The sequence below is a fragment of the Mandrillus leucophaeus genome, unplaced genomic scaffold (genome assembly GCF_000951045.1).
Source record: "Mandrillus leucophaeus isolate KB7577 unplaced genomic scaffold, Mleu.le_1.0 Scaffold45, whole genome shotgun sequence".
NCBI classification, from domain to species: domain Eukaryota; kingdom Metazoa; phylum Chordata; class Mammalia; order Primates; family Cercopithecidae; genus Mandrillus; species Mandrillus leucophaeus.
Genome location: NW_012104809.1, coordinates 2,448,404 through 2,463,224, shown reverse-complemented (window position 1 = coordinate 2,463,224; position 14,821 = coordinate 2,448,404). Strand labels below are relative to the sequence as shown.

Sequence of the window (14,821 nt, the reverse complement as noted above, 5' to 3'; positions counted from 1 at the left end):
AAAAAAAAAAAAAAAAAAAAAAAAAAAAAAATCTACCTGAAGTTAATAATAATCCCAACTATTTATCATTGTTGTTTAAATAATAATGGCAAAAAATTTTATCAATTAATATAGTGAAAATACAACTTATTACTTATTTATAAATTATTACATATTGTTGTCTTATTTAGTTCCTTCTGCAATCCTATGATTTGCAATTGAACAAAGTGAAGCTAAGAGGGGTTAGAAAATAATACTCCTTGTAGGAGGTAAAGCCGGAATTCAAACTGATATCATCAGATTTCAAAGCTTGTTTTGTAAACTAGTAGATTCTACTCACAGCACTGCCAATTCTTCTCTAGGACAGTACCTTCTTTAGATTCTTTTAGATTGTACTGCTCCTTTTACCAGACATAGCACACATTTTAATTAGTTGAGATCTGGCTTAGAGACAGTCTCTATAATCCCTCTCTCTATATATTACTATGAAGAAATCAAAGTGAATAGTACCCTCCCAAAGTGGTGGCATACAGACTTTTGGGGGATACTTGGGAGGTATAGAGCCATGTCACAATTGACAGGAAAAATGAAAAAAATGCGGCCTCAGTCAGACACTGGCAATTAGGGTGACATAGAGAAATGCAAAACTATGAAAATGAATCCTTAGCAAGGAATGTTAGTCTCTTCCTGCAGAAGACGATAAAGGTATGACAGGTATTTGATTTTTTAGGTATCGTGCTTATGCCATTAAAAAGTATATGAGGATCTATGGAAAGACGGAAGAGGCAGCCTTGCTAGAGAAGTTTGCTCAATCTACATGAAATCAGCACAAACCAATAACCAGACAACTTTGCCTGACAGATGCCTGCTTGAAAATTGGGTAAACAGGAGAAAAGGAGAGAGGAAGAGGAGGTCCTTTATCTCCTACAAAGATATGCATTTAGTCTCTAGTCCCATTACACTTGGCCATTAAAAATTGGTGGCTTATTCCCAATGATATTTCAAATACACTGTCTAAAAGCAATATGAAAAGTCCATGGTTTACTGCAGCATGTTTAAATAATCAAGGACAAGGTATAATGCATGTAGAACGAAGAGATGAAGGAAACAGAATGAATCAAACAGTTGAGCTTAGCTTATATAAGTGTGACAAAGTAAGGAAGTTTGGAAAGGGAAAGTTCAAAAATATTCATGTATAAAAGTCAAAAGTATTATTTAAAGATCTGAGAAAATCAAGAAGCATAAAATGAATTAGGGATTTAGAGTGGCCACATTTCTAACCTCATTTAACTTTTTATAAGCCTGTTTTATGGATCATCTGCTGTTTTTTTTTTTTTTTTTAAATTTATTTTTATGGTGTGATATTTAAGAAAGTCTACCTACAGAAAAATATATATCATTTCCTATCTTTTTTTTCATTTGCACTCTGACCAAAGTTCACATTGCTAAGTAAGAAAATATATGTGTTTATTCTATTGTGAAATGTCTTAATCATAATTAATGTATTTTGAGGGCATTGCACTCAGGGCTTGATCAGATGCAGACGGCTCTTGCATAGTGGGATCTAAAGGAGGCTCCACAGCTGTCTCCCACACTGGCCTACTATGGTGCCAACATTTCCACCCACCTGGCCAGAAATCACACCGTTTGATTCAGTCCACCCTTTGATTTATGTAAAAAATGCATTTTCTACTATTAAAATGCACTTGCTGTGTGGGTTGACAGAAAGGCCCTAGAATCACTATTGGCCTGCCCACATTAACATACATTGTCAAATTCACTCACTATCTCACTATGAGACAAATGTCTCTATTCTATAGCATAAAAGATACAAGAAAAATTGAATGTAAGAGAATCACAGATTATTGGACCTGGAACCCAGTAAGGTTTCAGAGTTGATTTATTAATTTCCTTAGACAGTAGCCCACCCACACCGATGGCAAAATTGAGATGAGAAGCCAAGAGAGGTGTTTTCTATATCTGAGCTTATTAAACACTAATTATCACAAAGACTTACATAGCAAAGGCAAACTGGCTTTGCAAAGATAATTTAGAGGAGGCTTTGGAAAGATCAAGTAGGCCATGGCATGAAGGACCAGGATAAATAGAATAGACCTAAAGAAATATTCTATCCCACTCCAAGAGAAAGTCTGAAGAGTACTGCATAATTAAAATAAGAGCAAATCCTTGCATAGTCAATGCTTGCCTTGCATGAGATGGTGCTTTTAAGCCTAACGTTTGGGTTTTACTTAAATTATCAATTCATAGCAATGTGCATCAATTATTCTAACATTTTCATTATCAAATGTTTTTATTACCTATTTCCCACCATAAACTCTATATGAATTATTACTTTATTGCTAAGTGTATTGTAATGAAATAACAAATAACCAATTACTTCAATGTTTGATTAGATTGATACTAAAGGATGAGCATGAGATTATCATAATGTTGATGATAATTAAAGGCAAAGAAATACATATTAGTAATCTCTGTCACAAATAAATGTATAACTAATAAGGTTTTCTTAAACTATTTTTTAAATGGTGTAATTTCTAGTATTACTTTGCAGGGACCTGAGGCACTCTACAGATTTGGAACTTTAAAATGGTGGGTCTCATTCTACATTATTAGATTCTGGTGGTAAGAAATTATGTTTGTTCTTATGGTGTATTATTTTTCCTTAGCTAATAACAGAATAAAACCTCATTCTACATTTGGCTGTAATGTGTTTTAGAATATAGCTTAAAGCTTGTTAAACAGGGCATTAACACACAGGCCCTTGGAATGAAATTGTATTTATCATACTACAGTACAGAAGGAAGATAAAACTTTTGTAAAACTAAGTACATTTCACTTAAATTTTCCTGTTTTAGTTCCTTTTTTGCATTTGTGAAAACATATTTTTATCATTAGCTATTCTAACTTATTCCTGGTTTGTAGCATGACATTGGAATTTTGCTTGCTATTGCACTGGAAATTATCTTCTCAACTTTATAATGAAAGTTAATCCCAAACACTTGGTGATAACTGCATTGTTTCACATAGGTTAAAATTCCAGAAAAATATTTGAGGTAATAATAATTAGGAACTAGCACAGCATCCCAAATGGTATTTTAATGGAAAATCCAAATGAAAATCCAATACAAATCCTGATTAAAACCTAGTCAAGCAAAAAACTACAGATTACCTGGATTCCAATTAAATGTGACAAATGAATACTTGACAGGTTTCAATTCCAATTCTATTTATGTCAGAATGATCCATTAATATTGAAGATAAAATTACCAGAATTTAAGCAATACAATTGCACTTTATGGCTAGATGAGTAGTTTGAAAACATGGACCCAACAAAATTGTTACTCAAAGGTCAACTGCTACATTTAGATCACCCATAGTGCATCACATTTCATTCTGTTATTACCTATAGACCAAGGCTAATATGAATCACAGCTAGTAGATGAAAAATGGTCACACAAACTCTGAATTTCAAGTGTTGATCACATACAAAATCAGGAAAAATCCATTACATTATCATGGCCCTTGCTTTTAACAGGCCTTAAAAACTTAGTTATAAAAAAGAATTAAAGGTCGCTTTTTGGAACTCTTTCTCATTGTACTTTCTATTTTATTAACAAGCTCACCTGTTAAGTTTTCCATGACATGTATGTTTCCTAAAAAGTAACTGACATGTGTTTGTCACATATAATTATATTTTAATTATTCATCATTTATTTCTTATTTTAAAGGTGATGAATCCCCATAAACTAATAAAACAGAAACTAACATTAAAAAATGATTATAATGCCAGTGGTACAAGGTCTTTTTTTAATAAAGCTGACATCCAAAAAATAAAAATTTAATTGTACATTCTGTTCTTTACAGTAAGAATAAGTACTTCTTAAAACACAAACAAAATTATATGTTCTCATGAAAAGGTAATCTCAGATGTGGTAATACCCCTAAATTAAATTAATCCTGCCTTCCTAGGTATGCTCTATTGATCATCTATCTATATTAAAAATACTGTAATTACATACATACATGTAATTACATGTACTATATATGTATTCTATATTACATATATACATCTGTAATTACATATGTTACATATGTAATAAAGAATACATTATAGTACATATGATTGCATATATGTAATTGCATGCAATTACATAATTATCTTTTAATTATTCATTATTTATTTCTTATTTTAAAGGTGATGAATCCGCATAAACTCATAAAACAGAAACTAACATTAAAAAATGATTATAATGCCAGTGGTACAAAGTCCTTTTTTAATAAAGCTGACATCCAAATTACATATGTAGTTACATATTATGTATGTAATTACAGTATTTTTAGTTTCTTTTTCCAAATAATTTTACACATATCTGCCTTAAATATATTTTCATCAGCATTGCAACTCATACGAAAATTGTATGCCCATTAAAAAAGTTACTAAAAAAACCGTAATTCTTAGAAACCACACCAGACTCCCATCCACATAAGCACACACCACCATACACACAGATAAACATGCCTTTATAGCCATAAGGCAAAATGCCATTTTAACTATGCAAAATTAATCAAGAGGGACATCAGTCATCAGACCCTGATATCATATCTTCTTACCCGAGAACAATGTGGATAAATAATTATTTAGCATAATATAATTTAGCAATACTTTCACTTAGGGTCATTTATGATATATTATATTCTAATATTGGATTTTAATATTCATAGGTAAACTTCCAGAAGAAAATCAGTCTTTCTCCTGCATTAATATGCTCTACTTGCATATATATCGGCACTAAAGAAACTGGTATATAACAAAAAGTTAGAGTGTCTTATTTCACTCAGGGGTTGAGATGGCAAAAGACATAAATCCATTTCAAGTTTTACTAGGGATAAAATGTGTGTGATTCCTCTTCCTTTCTCTCTGTATAACCATATCTCTCTCTTCATATTTGAAAGAATAATGAAGTTCGGATGAATTTTACCATTCCATTATTTGACACAAATCTATTCCTCAGGCATTTACTTATGACTCAAAATCCAGAAAATAAATCACCAAATTATCTCTGAGAATATAAACAAATGTGGAAAGTTTTAAAAGTGCTATTTGCAATCTAAATGTATAACTTAAAGGAAAATGCATACAAGGTCAATTGTGGTAATTATGAGAATCACCTCAAAACAGTATAAAAATACAGAGTATTATGATTTATTTTCCTTCCTTCCTCTCACATAAAAATGAAAAAAAACAGCTTATATTTAAGTAAGAGGGAAATTCTAATAGCATTTATTGTATGTTATGGAGAACAAAGTAGTACTATTCTCCTTTGACCCTATTCAGTGATCACTGGAAAGGAGAGGTTTGAAAACGCTTCTCTAAACATCTAGGACAAGAAAAGGTAGAGCAAGGTATGTTCCTTTCATTTCCTTTCACTAAGACTGGACAGTTGTACTTGAAGAAATAGTTGCATGACAAAAATGAATAGAAGAAAACAATTAGACAAGACCTTTCTCGGTGACTACTGTTTAGGAATTCTGCACTTATTTAGCTTCCTTCACAGTGGGCCCTGTTCTGATTTATTTATAAGTGCGTTTATTTCGGACAAGATGCTTTAAAATGGTGGTGCAATTTGGGTGAATTTTATCTACAGAGTTATGTTCCTTTATTTGGCATTTCTGTATTTAAGCAAATATTTATCACTTAAATAAAATGGTTTTAATGTCAGCTATTTTATTTTGGTTTTAGACTGACCTTCGCGAGTCAACTTATTACGGCTCACTAGCGTGATTATGTGTGTGGATGTTGTGTTTGCCCCTACCATTTTCCATATGCTCTGCCTCACCAACACTGCCATCCGGCGTGGTCCTTTCATAGTTGTCCTCTGGGAGTGGAAGGGCACCCAGTCTTGGCCCTGAAGAACTCTTACTGCTTGGTGTTTCTGACTCCTCCAGCCCGCTGTCATAGCAACTCTGCAGTGACCCCTGATGTGGGTCCTGAGGCTGACTCACAACAGAAAACGTCACTCTACGAAATGGCTGCAAAAGAAAAGATTCTGAATGTCACTACGATATAAGATTGTAAATGATCTTATTAAAAAAAAAATACATAAATTACATACATTAAGGTCTACCAGCAACTAGTTCAATACAAAATGAATAGATATGTTGAAATTGCGTTAGTTAACTATGTATTATCTAAGGCAATGTCTAGAACTTAGATTTTATTATGGTAAAATTGGAAATTCCCTTTCAGAAATAGAGATTTAAAAAAACAGTAATTTCACTAAAACACACATTTAAATCTGATATGTTAGTTCCACATATTCAACCTTTTTCTATTCTAATAGTATTCACTTCAGATATGCTTTCCAGAAATGGACTCTAAAAAAACAAGGTCAGTGATTTGTGAAGGCAGTAAATATTGAACTAATCCATTGTAAGAAGACTCAATTTTTAAATACTTTGTCCATATGATACAAAGTTATACAATCAAATGGGATGGCAGTTGACTTAAACTATTCAAAGTACAGCTGACAAATAAGAATTTAGATGCAGTGCTAGGAAACAGAAATATGTTTATTACATAATTCCTATAAAAATATTGTCTATTGACCTTGAAATTGTAAGAGCTTTACTGAAATAATAGACAAAAGTATAAAAGTATCCCTAAACAGTGAGTAGAAAATAAACTATAAAGTTTAATTGTGTGTTCTTAATATTACTGTTTGTGATTTGTTCAATAAAGTAAAATCATGTACAGCCTTTAATTTGTTTCTTAAAAATTTTATGAAACTTTATCCAATTGAACCCCACAATTTACTGTGTTACTGACAATGGCTGGACTGAAGATGGAAGGTATTTGCAGATTATCTTAGTTAACCACAAAATAAAATAAAATAAAATAAAATAAATAGGCTCATTAAAGGAACAAACCAATGCCATGTATTGACAGTGCCACATAAGAATAATAACTTGGAAAAACATATAAAAATGTCCTGCAGTGTCAGTCTGAGATTATTCTTGGTAATAGTTGTATCCATAAAGCTGCTGCATGAATCTGAAAAATGTCAGAAGTGTACATATTTTTAAACTTAGACTGTTTCTTTTTATTACAAAGTATAAAATTAATGTTGCTAGAAAACAGTGAAAGGTTACAAAACCTTTTTTGCACCTTTATAACTTGAATGTTCATGACACAAATTACTAATCATGACCTGGACCATTAGAATTTTAGAAATACTAAGGATTATATGCACATGGTAGGTTATTAATGGGAAAGCTAAGAAGAGTTATAACATCTCCCCCTAATTTATAAATTGGCTTTGCTAAAGACAAACACACGCTTCCATAAAATTTCCCTTTATTTTGTCATTGATGGAAGACTAGCTGAAAATATCGTGAATTGTCAGTATTTTTAACCCAGTAGCTCACAATTCATGTACTTATTTGAAGTGCACAATCTTTACAAAGTCTCCTTTTTATTCTGATTCAAAGTCAAAATCAGAATAGCTGAATCTTAATACAAAAGGAAAACATTTAATTCATGTTCTCTTCTTTATAATGTTTCACTGAATTGGAACTGCAGTATTTATAAACAATTACAAATATTTTCAATATACATAGTATAAGTATGTTATAGATTTAAATTTACTCACAATAAACTTTTTAGAAACATTATTCTGATTTCACTAATGATTCTCATATTTCTTTACAGTAATATAGTTGTGATATTTTACCCTTTATTTAAAAAAATATGTATAAAGAAATGTAAATACCCTGTATTTAAAAAAATAAAGAAATCAATTTGTACCGTCTTTTTTTTTTTTTTTCGCTCTGTCGCCCAGGCTGGAGTGCGGTGGCGCGATCTCTACTCACTGCAAGCTCCGCCTTTCGGGTTCATGCCATTCTCCTGCCTCAGCCTCCCGAGTAGCTGGGACTACAGGCGCCCGCCACCTCGCCCGGCTAGTTTTTTGTATTTTTTAGTGGAGACGGGGTTTCACCGGGTTAGCCAGGATGGTCTCGATCTCCTGACCTTGTGATCCGCCCACCTCGGCCTCCCAAAGTGTTGGGATTACAGGCGTGAGCCACTGCGCCCGGCTGTACCCTCATTTTTACCTGTGTGTGTGTATTTTCTTTTCTCCCACCCCTTGTCCACCCCACCCACCCCATCCACCCCATCCACCCCACTTCTCACACCTGTGACTGTTTAATGCTTTTGGTATCACCTTGGAAATGAGACCACTGACAGTCTCCTAAAACCACATTGTTTTACACACAGAAAATATTCAGTAAATACTTCTAAACAATGAAATTTTAATGACAATGTTGAATTTAGCCAAGAATGCCAAGGGTTATGCAGACATATTATCATTTAAAGACATAGCAATGGATTTAAAAATAAACAAACACATAAAAAGAGAAAGGAGGGTCAACTGCTGTTCTTAATTCTATTTTAATGACTTTCAAATCTTTTAGAATATCTTCATTAACACAAGAAGAAAGCTCAAAATGAATACAGAAATACATAAGACATACCAATAAACTTAGAAAATGAGAAATGATTAGAAATGGTGTTTCATTTTGATATAAAAGTAGAAAAAAAGAGTGACATTTGGTTGAAATTTGGAATAATTTTGGAAAAATTTTGAAATATGTGCTTAAATGTTTATTTCACCAAAAGTGGATAGGCTAGCAGAGAAACCAGTGATAGCTATGTTTATAATGAAAAATGTTAAGAATAAAATAATGTTTTTCCTGTAATGTACTATATAATGACTGCTATGAAACTACGCATTTTGTTTTCTTGATTTCCTACCCTATTTTGACTGTGAATATTTAATCTTTATCAGTTATTTTAGAAGTAAAAATTGCATAATTTTAAAATATTGATATCTATTTATATATTAGAAAACATTTATATTAATCAATTCTTCCCTTCTTGTATAAAATGCTTTTTGCATTTAAAATCACATCTGAATGAATAAAAATGTAACTCACAATATTTAAAATAAAATGTATCATACAATGGATTATAGTATATCACACCTATCATTTTATTCACATTTTAAAATATTTTATTAGAATGTCATAGTAAGATATCAGCATTACATCACTAGCTCTTCAAATTCATTTTGATAATTTTGAATAATAAGTTTTTTGTGGTCAAGTATTCAAGTTGACAATGTGAACCAAATTAATACAGAAGTCAAAAATCTGAAAGAGCTCCCATTGATGCAAGAATTAACATTTAATTTAAATAGTATATCAGACATACAGAGTTAGATGAAATGAGAGAAAGACAGAGAGAGAAACGGCGAGAGAGAGAGGCAGACAGTTGAGTCTTGAAAAGATAGCTGTTTTACAGCAAAGGTTATTACACCATATTCATATTATTTATATACTCCAGAAAGATTGACTAAAGCAGAAATATAAAGCAGAGTGTCAACTCCTGACAGAGAGAATGAATTTGCATTATATATGTAACTGTCACTTTGTTAATTACTGATACTCTGAAGTAGAATAGCTTACATGATGATTCTTCAACCTAGATGTGCCTTAGAGAACCCAGAGAACTTGTGGAAAAACCAGATGCCAATATCTGGTCCCAACTTAAACCCAATGAATCAGCAATCAGGGTAGGACTCAGAGATCGGGAGTTTTTAAAAATCCCCAGCTGATGAAGAGGCACAGAAAGGAATGAGAAACTTTATTGTCAGGAAGAACATAGGTAGAGGTTCAAGAAAGCAATGTGCTCCAGGTAGTTAGCCGGTTCTTTAAGGGTATAAAATAGTTTCCAGGGAGAGTCAGCAGACTTCTGGTTCCATCTTGAGACTTAAAAGTATGGTCATAAAGACATTTAGTAAATTGCAGTGTCTGAACTTTGTATTTTTCTGTCTGGGGTGATAAACGATTTTGTGTCCTGTAAATGTAAATTGGTCTATCTAAGAGAAGAGAAAGCAAAGAAAGCAAAAGAGCTTGAGGAAGAGTGTCAGTCTGCCAGCTCTTTGAAATTGTGAAGACAAGCTACAGACTTGAATAAGTACTGCAAGACGGAGATCTTAAAGAAAATTATTCCAAAACCTGTGGATGAGATGTGTGAAAGAATTAAAAAACAAGAGAGTGAAAATCAAATAATTTCTTTAGGTAAGTGAATTATCTAAAGAAAAGGTCAATAATGAAGACATTTTCTGACGGTTCCTTATGAAAGAGGAGGAAGAAGAAATGTTGAAGGCAGAAGATTATGCTAGGAGATAAAGTATAATGAAATATTTACCTAGCAAGAGGTAAGGTTGAGAGAAGGTGGTGGCAGTGAAAATGGACAGCAAGGCCATTATAAAGAAAGCCCATATATCTGACTGGATTGAGTCATTAATTCACAAGACCTCTATTTATTTTATGTCCATTATGTTCCAGGGTTTCGAGGATGCTCCAACAATGATTCTACACATTTAAGAAACTCAAAACCTTATCAGTCTAGAAAAGCACAAAAATATAATGTGATCAAGTTTCCAGTAAAATTGAGGTGTAAACAAGATTATCTAACACTCAGGAATTTAGGGCAGGCACTGCAAAGACAGTGGTTTGTTGGTTGAGATCTCTAAAAGAAATTTGATAGATAATATATATTTGGGGGTTGATTATAGATTCCATATTCCATATTGCTAGAAGCAAGCAATTAAAAAAAGTGTGTGAGGGCCAGGCGCAGTGGCTCACACCTGTAATCACAGCACTTTGGGAGGCTGAGGTGGGCGGATCACGAGGTCAAGAGATTGAGACCATCCTGGCCAACATGGTGAAACCCCGTCTCTACCAAAACTACAAGAATTAGCTGGGCATGGCAATAAGTGACTATAATCCCAGCTACTCGGGAAGCTGAGTCAGGAGAATCGTTTGAACCCGGGAGGCAGAGGTTGCAGTGAGCCGAGATCGTGCCACCGCACTCCAGCCTGGTGACAGAGCGAGACTCCATCTCAACAACAACAACACCAACAACAACAACAAGATGAGAATGAAAAGCAGGTCACTTTCAAAACTCAGAAGTCAAGGAAACATAACATTTCCAGAAAGGCAATTCTATGTGATCAAAAGCATCAGAGACATCAAGAAGGATGCTGACTACCACATGACCATTGGATTTATCCTTTAGAAGGCCATTGTGGCTATAGTATGTCTAAACTCTGGGGAACAATTGTAGGTTGGACCAAAAGAAGTAGAAGATTGGCTTGTCAATAAATGGAGAAATAGAGAAAGTGGGAATGTACTACTACTCTTAAATATATGACAAGAGAGAGAAATAGGGTAGAAGTCAAAACAAGTATTTCTGTAAAGTGTTTGATTTATTGATCTACATTTTTGTCTTTCTTCATTGGCACTGAAGAAGGTTTGCTTGAAAATAAATATTTGGACATGTAAACAAAAAGGCGTGCTCGATAAGAGAAGGTGGGAGCAGAATGAAAGAGAGCAAAGAAGACAAGCTAGCTAGAATGAAGAGAGACATAAAATCAAAATAATTATAAAAACATTGAAATGTTTTGAGGAATTTTGTTAATGAGGTATGTGGATGTATGTGTGTTTAATGGGAAAGAAAAAGCACACAAAAAATAACCGAACAAGAAAAGAGTTCTATTCCAAGAAACCCTGTGGGTCCTCGAGGACAAGTCAGCTGAGCTTCGGTTATTGTGCCTTAGACTCAGGGTCTGTACAATGGAGATAATAGTACCTGCCCCTTGCTAACTTAAATACTCTCAGAATTAATGAGATAGTTTACAAAAAGAGCCTTAAGCTCCCTCAAAGACATATACTATAAAAGGTAGTATACCTCAGGCCACAGCTGTATAACTAGAGTTATCTCCCATTGCTTTGATGCTTTTTAAGAAAATATAGAGCTGGCCAAGTAAAGCTTCTAAATAGAATTTCTAAAATCCACACAAAATTTCAAACCTAATTATCCTATTAAAGTGCTAAAATTTTATTTTTCTAAATGCAAATTATTTGTGCTGCAAATATGTACATACAATAATACTCAACATTTTTAAAAGCTATTTAAATCTAATCATTCATTAAGCATGAATATTTCTCTATTCGGTTATTTTGGAATGGTATTTATCAACTATTTTTTTCTCCATTATGACATACTAGAGACTTTCTCATGAGGACATACCTTACTATAGGTACTACTTGGACATTTTAGAGTTTGTTACAAATATATTCAAAGGTAAACTCCAGATAATGTACAATTCCTGGAGCATTGTACGTACCATCATTCTCCCTCTAAGCCTCCAGCTAATGGAAATGCATTAGAGCTGACGCTGTTTTAAACTACCATATACTTATAACCAACATTGTTCACTCTTTATTTAATTTTATTCACTTTATTTTCTGGAAATCTAGAGGTCCCATGAGTAGGCAAAAGTGTGAAGGGAGAGGTCCTCTATCTGCCATGCTTGCTCTTCTGCTGTTGGGAAGCCTGAACATGGTGGTCTCTTCATATCCTCCCCTCTGCCCTAAAATGTGGATGAGACCAGAGGAAGGGATGTGCGATTACAGTGATCATTTCTAAATGAAATTAATCCCAGAGACTTAAAAGGACAAACATAGCAAATTAGGATTTATTAAATTGACTGCTGTGGGGTGTCCTATGTGACATATCCAGTAAATGCATTTGTATTGGATAGTTCTGTTTTCTGAAAAATATAAACAGATGCCAAAATGCGCATATTGGTGAAATTGGGATCAAGAGAAAGACTGCCTGCTTAGATAAAGAGAGGAATTAGAATCCATCTGGATTACAGAAAGAAGGCTTCTGTTCTAATGACATTATTGCAAAGGATAAGGCACTCATGAAGGGAAAATGAGGTGAGCATTTGATTCATTATTCCCTTTCGTAAAACTGCATCTCTATGATTGATAACATAAAGCACCTAACAATCACCCTAAATCTAGGCAGTTGACAGATTCAGAGATGACATGAGAAGCTCTCAAAAACTGTACCTTTTTTTTCAAAAATAAACTAGCAGCCAAATTCTATCCCGCTCTCCACCCAGAGAGTTCAAGGAAAGTTAAGTTCACACATTTCAAATTCACTAGAAGACTGAAACAGTTTTCAAAAAAGTCCATATTTTTAAATCTCTAGAAAGCAGAAGTCAAAGTTTACTACAATAACTTCTTTACTTTTTATTTTGCTTTGTGATTCATTTTCATTTTTTAATGTTAAAGAACCACATAACCACCCTCCCTTCTTGCAAGTATTGATGTAGTAACATTTACTACTTATAATCTGCACATTTGAGGAAGTTAATTTTGAAATTCACATTATTATTAATGTTATTAATATTATATTACTAATGTATTCCGCTTTCAGAATACAATGATTGCAAAATATATATTACCTATTTGGCATTACAGGTGTTACCTATTTGAAAAAATATTTGTTCAAAAGTTCATGTATAGTTTCCAAGAAGAGCAATAGAGACCAGAAGAATATTTACAAATATATATAATAATAATATTAAAACCTTTCTTTTTATCCATCCTGATTATATTAATTAGAAAGTAACCATCACATCATAAAAGCAAACATTATGTTCCACAATCAGACATATTAAAAACGTGCCTTTCATCTACTAAGCAAAATTTTCTAAGTTACAACCTGTACACAATAGTTACAGTAAAACAGAAAATATAGCACAAGGCTAAGAGTGCAGACGCTTTCCCCTTGGAGTCCATTTTTTATAACCTAGTGACACTACCTTTATGGGGATTTTATTGGCAAAAGGATAGGACCCTAAGGATGCCATCTATTGGAAAGAACCTCAGGTTAAATCTCTTTCCTTATTGAATACTGCTCTTTGTCTTACAGACAACTTTATTGGGAACTTTAAATCTGCACCTTCCTTTTTAGCTTCAGTAGTTTCTCCATAAATCGTCTGCTTATCTGGAACTCACATACAGCTGTCTCAGTCACATCAATTATTTCTGAATGGGCTGAAAAGCCTTTTTTATTTTTTCCAATTCACTTAGTTATGTCCATCAAACAGACTTCTAATGACTCTCTTTGTCAGTCATAAAGCACTGAAACAGTCATGGAGCAGAACATTGCACTATTATAAGGAGTGCTGCATTTCATTTTTAAAGAGGGGCTAAGGCTGTGAGATCTTTCCTTACAAATGAACAGGCACTGATTAATCTGCAAACAGTCTCAACCAGTGTCAGTGGCTATTGAACAAACATATTTAGGATTCTATAGTGCATTCGTTAGAGTATATCTGGCAGAACTCTCAAACAAACTTTAATCAGGCCTTTAAACTTTTTAGGGGTGTTTTCCTCTGCTAACATTTCAAGATCCCTCCATACTTCAAACTGTCTTTCTTTCTTTCAAGTCAATAGCAGATGAAAGGATATTAACAAGATACATGTTGAGACATTTGGATTAATTAATCAAAACTCTCATTTGGAGCAGAAGTTAAATAACTGTATTTCCTTTGAGTTGCATGCAATTACATATTTGACATTATTATTTATATTTGTACTTTAGAAATTAAGAGTGTAAGCGATTACTATAATTCTTAGTCCAGTAGATTACAAACTATTTAGTTATTGCAACAAAACAATGATGTTAATATATTTTTAAAAAAGCAGCTACTCTGTGCCAGGAAAATGCTATTCATTTCATTTATGTTGTCACTTTTCATGCTATCCTTATGTGGATCATATTAATATTCTGATTTTGCAAATGAGAAGAAAATATAATGAATTTCAATATTCAGACTAATGCAAGAACTACTCTAGCTTAAAAATGCAAGTTGGCTTCTTGGGTTTTTACCTGCAC

At 33.1% G+C, this 14,821-nt stretch overlaps 1 protein-coding gene across 1 annotated transcript in view; it reads right to left on the bottom strand.

Moving 5' to 3' along the window:
* The window catches only part of PCDH7 (protocadherin 7), a 471,716-nt gene that overhangs the window by 258,680 nt on the left and 198,215 nt on the right, over positions 1-14,821 (bottom strand). The window contains exon 4 of the mRNA XM_011994273.1: positions 5,838-6,030. Coding sequence (XP_011849663.1) covers positions 5,838-6,030 — 193 coding nt within the window. The remainder of the gene's footprint in view (positions 1-5,837; positions 6,031-14,821) is intronic.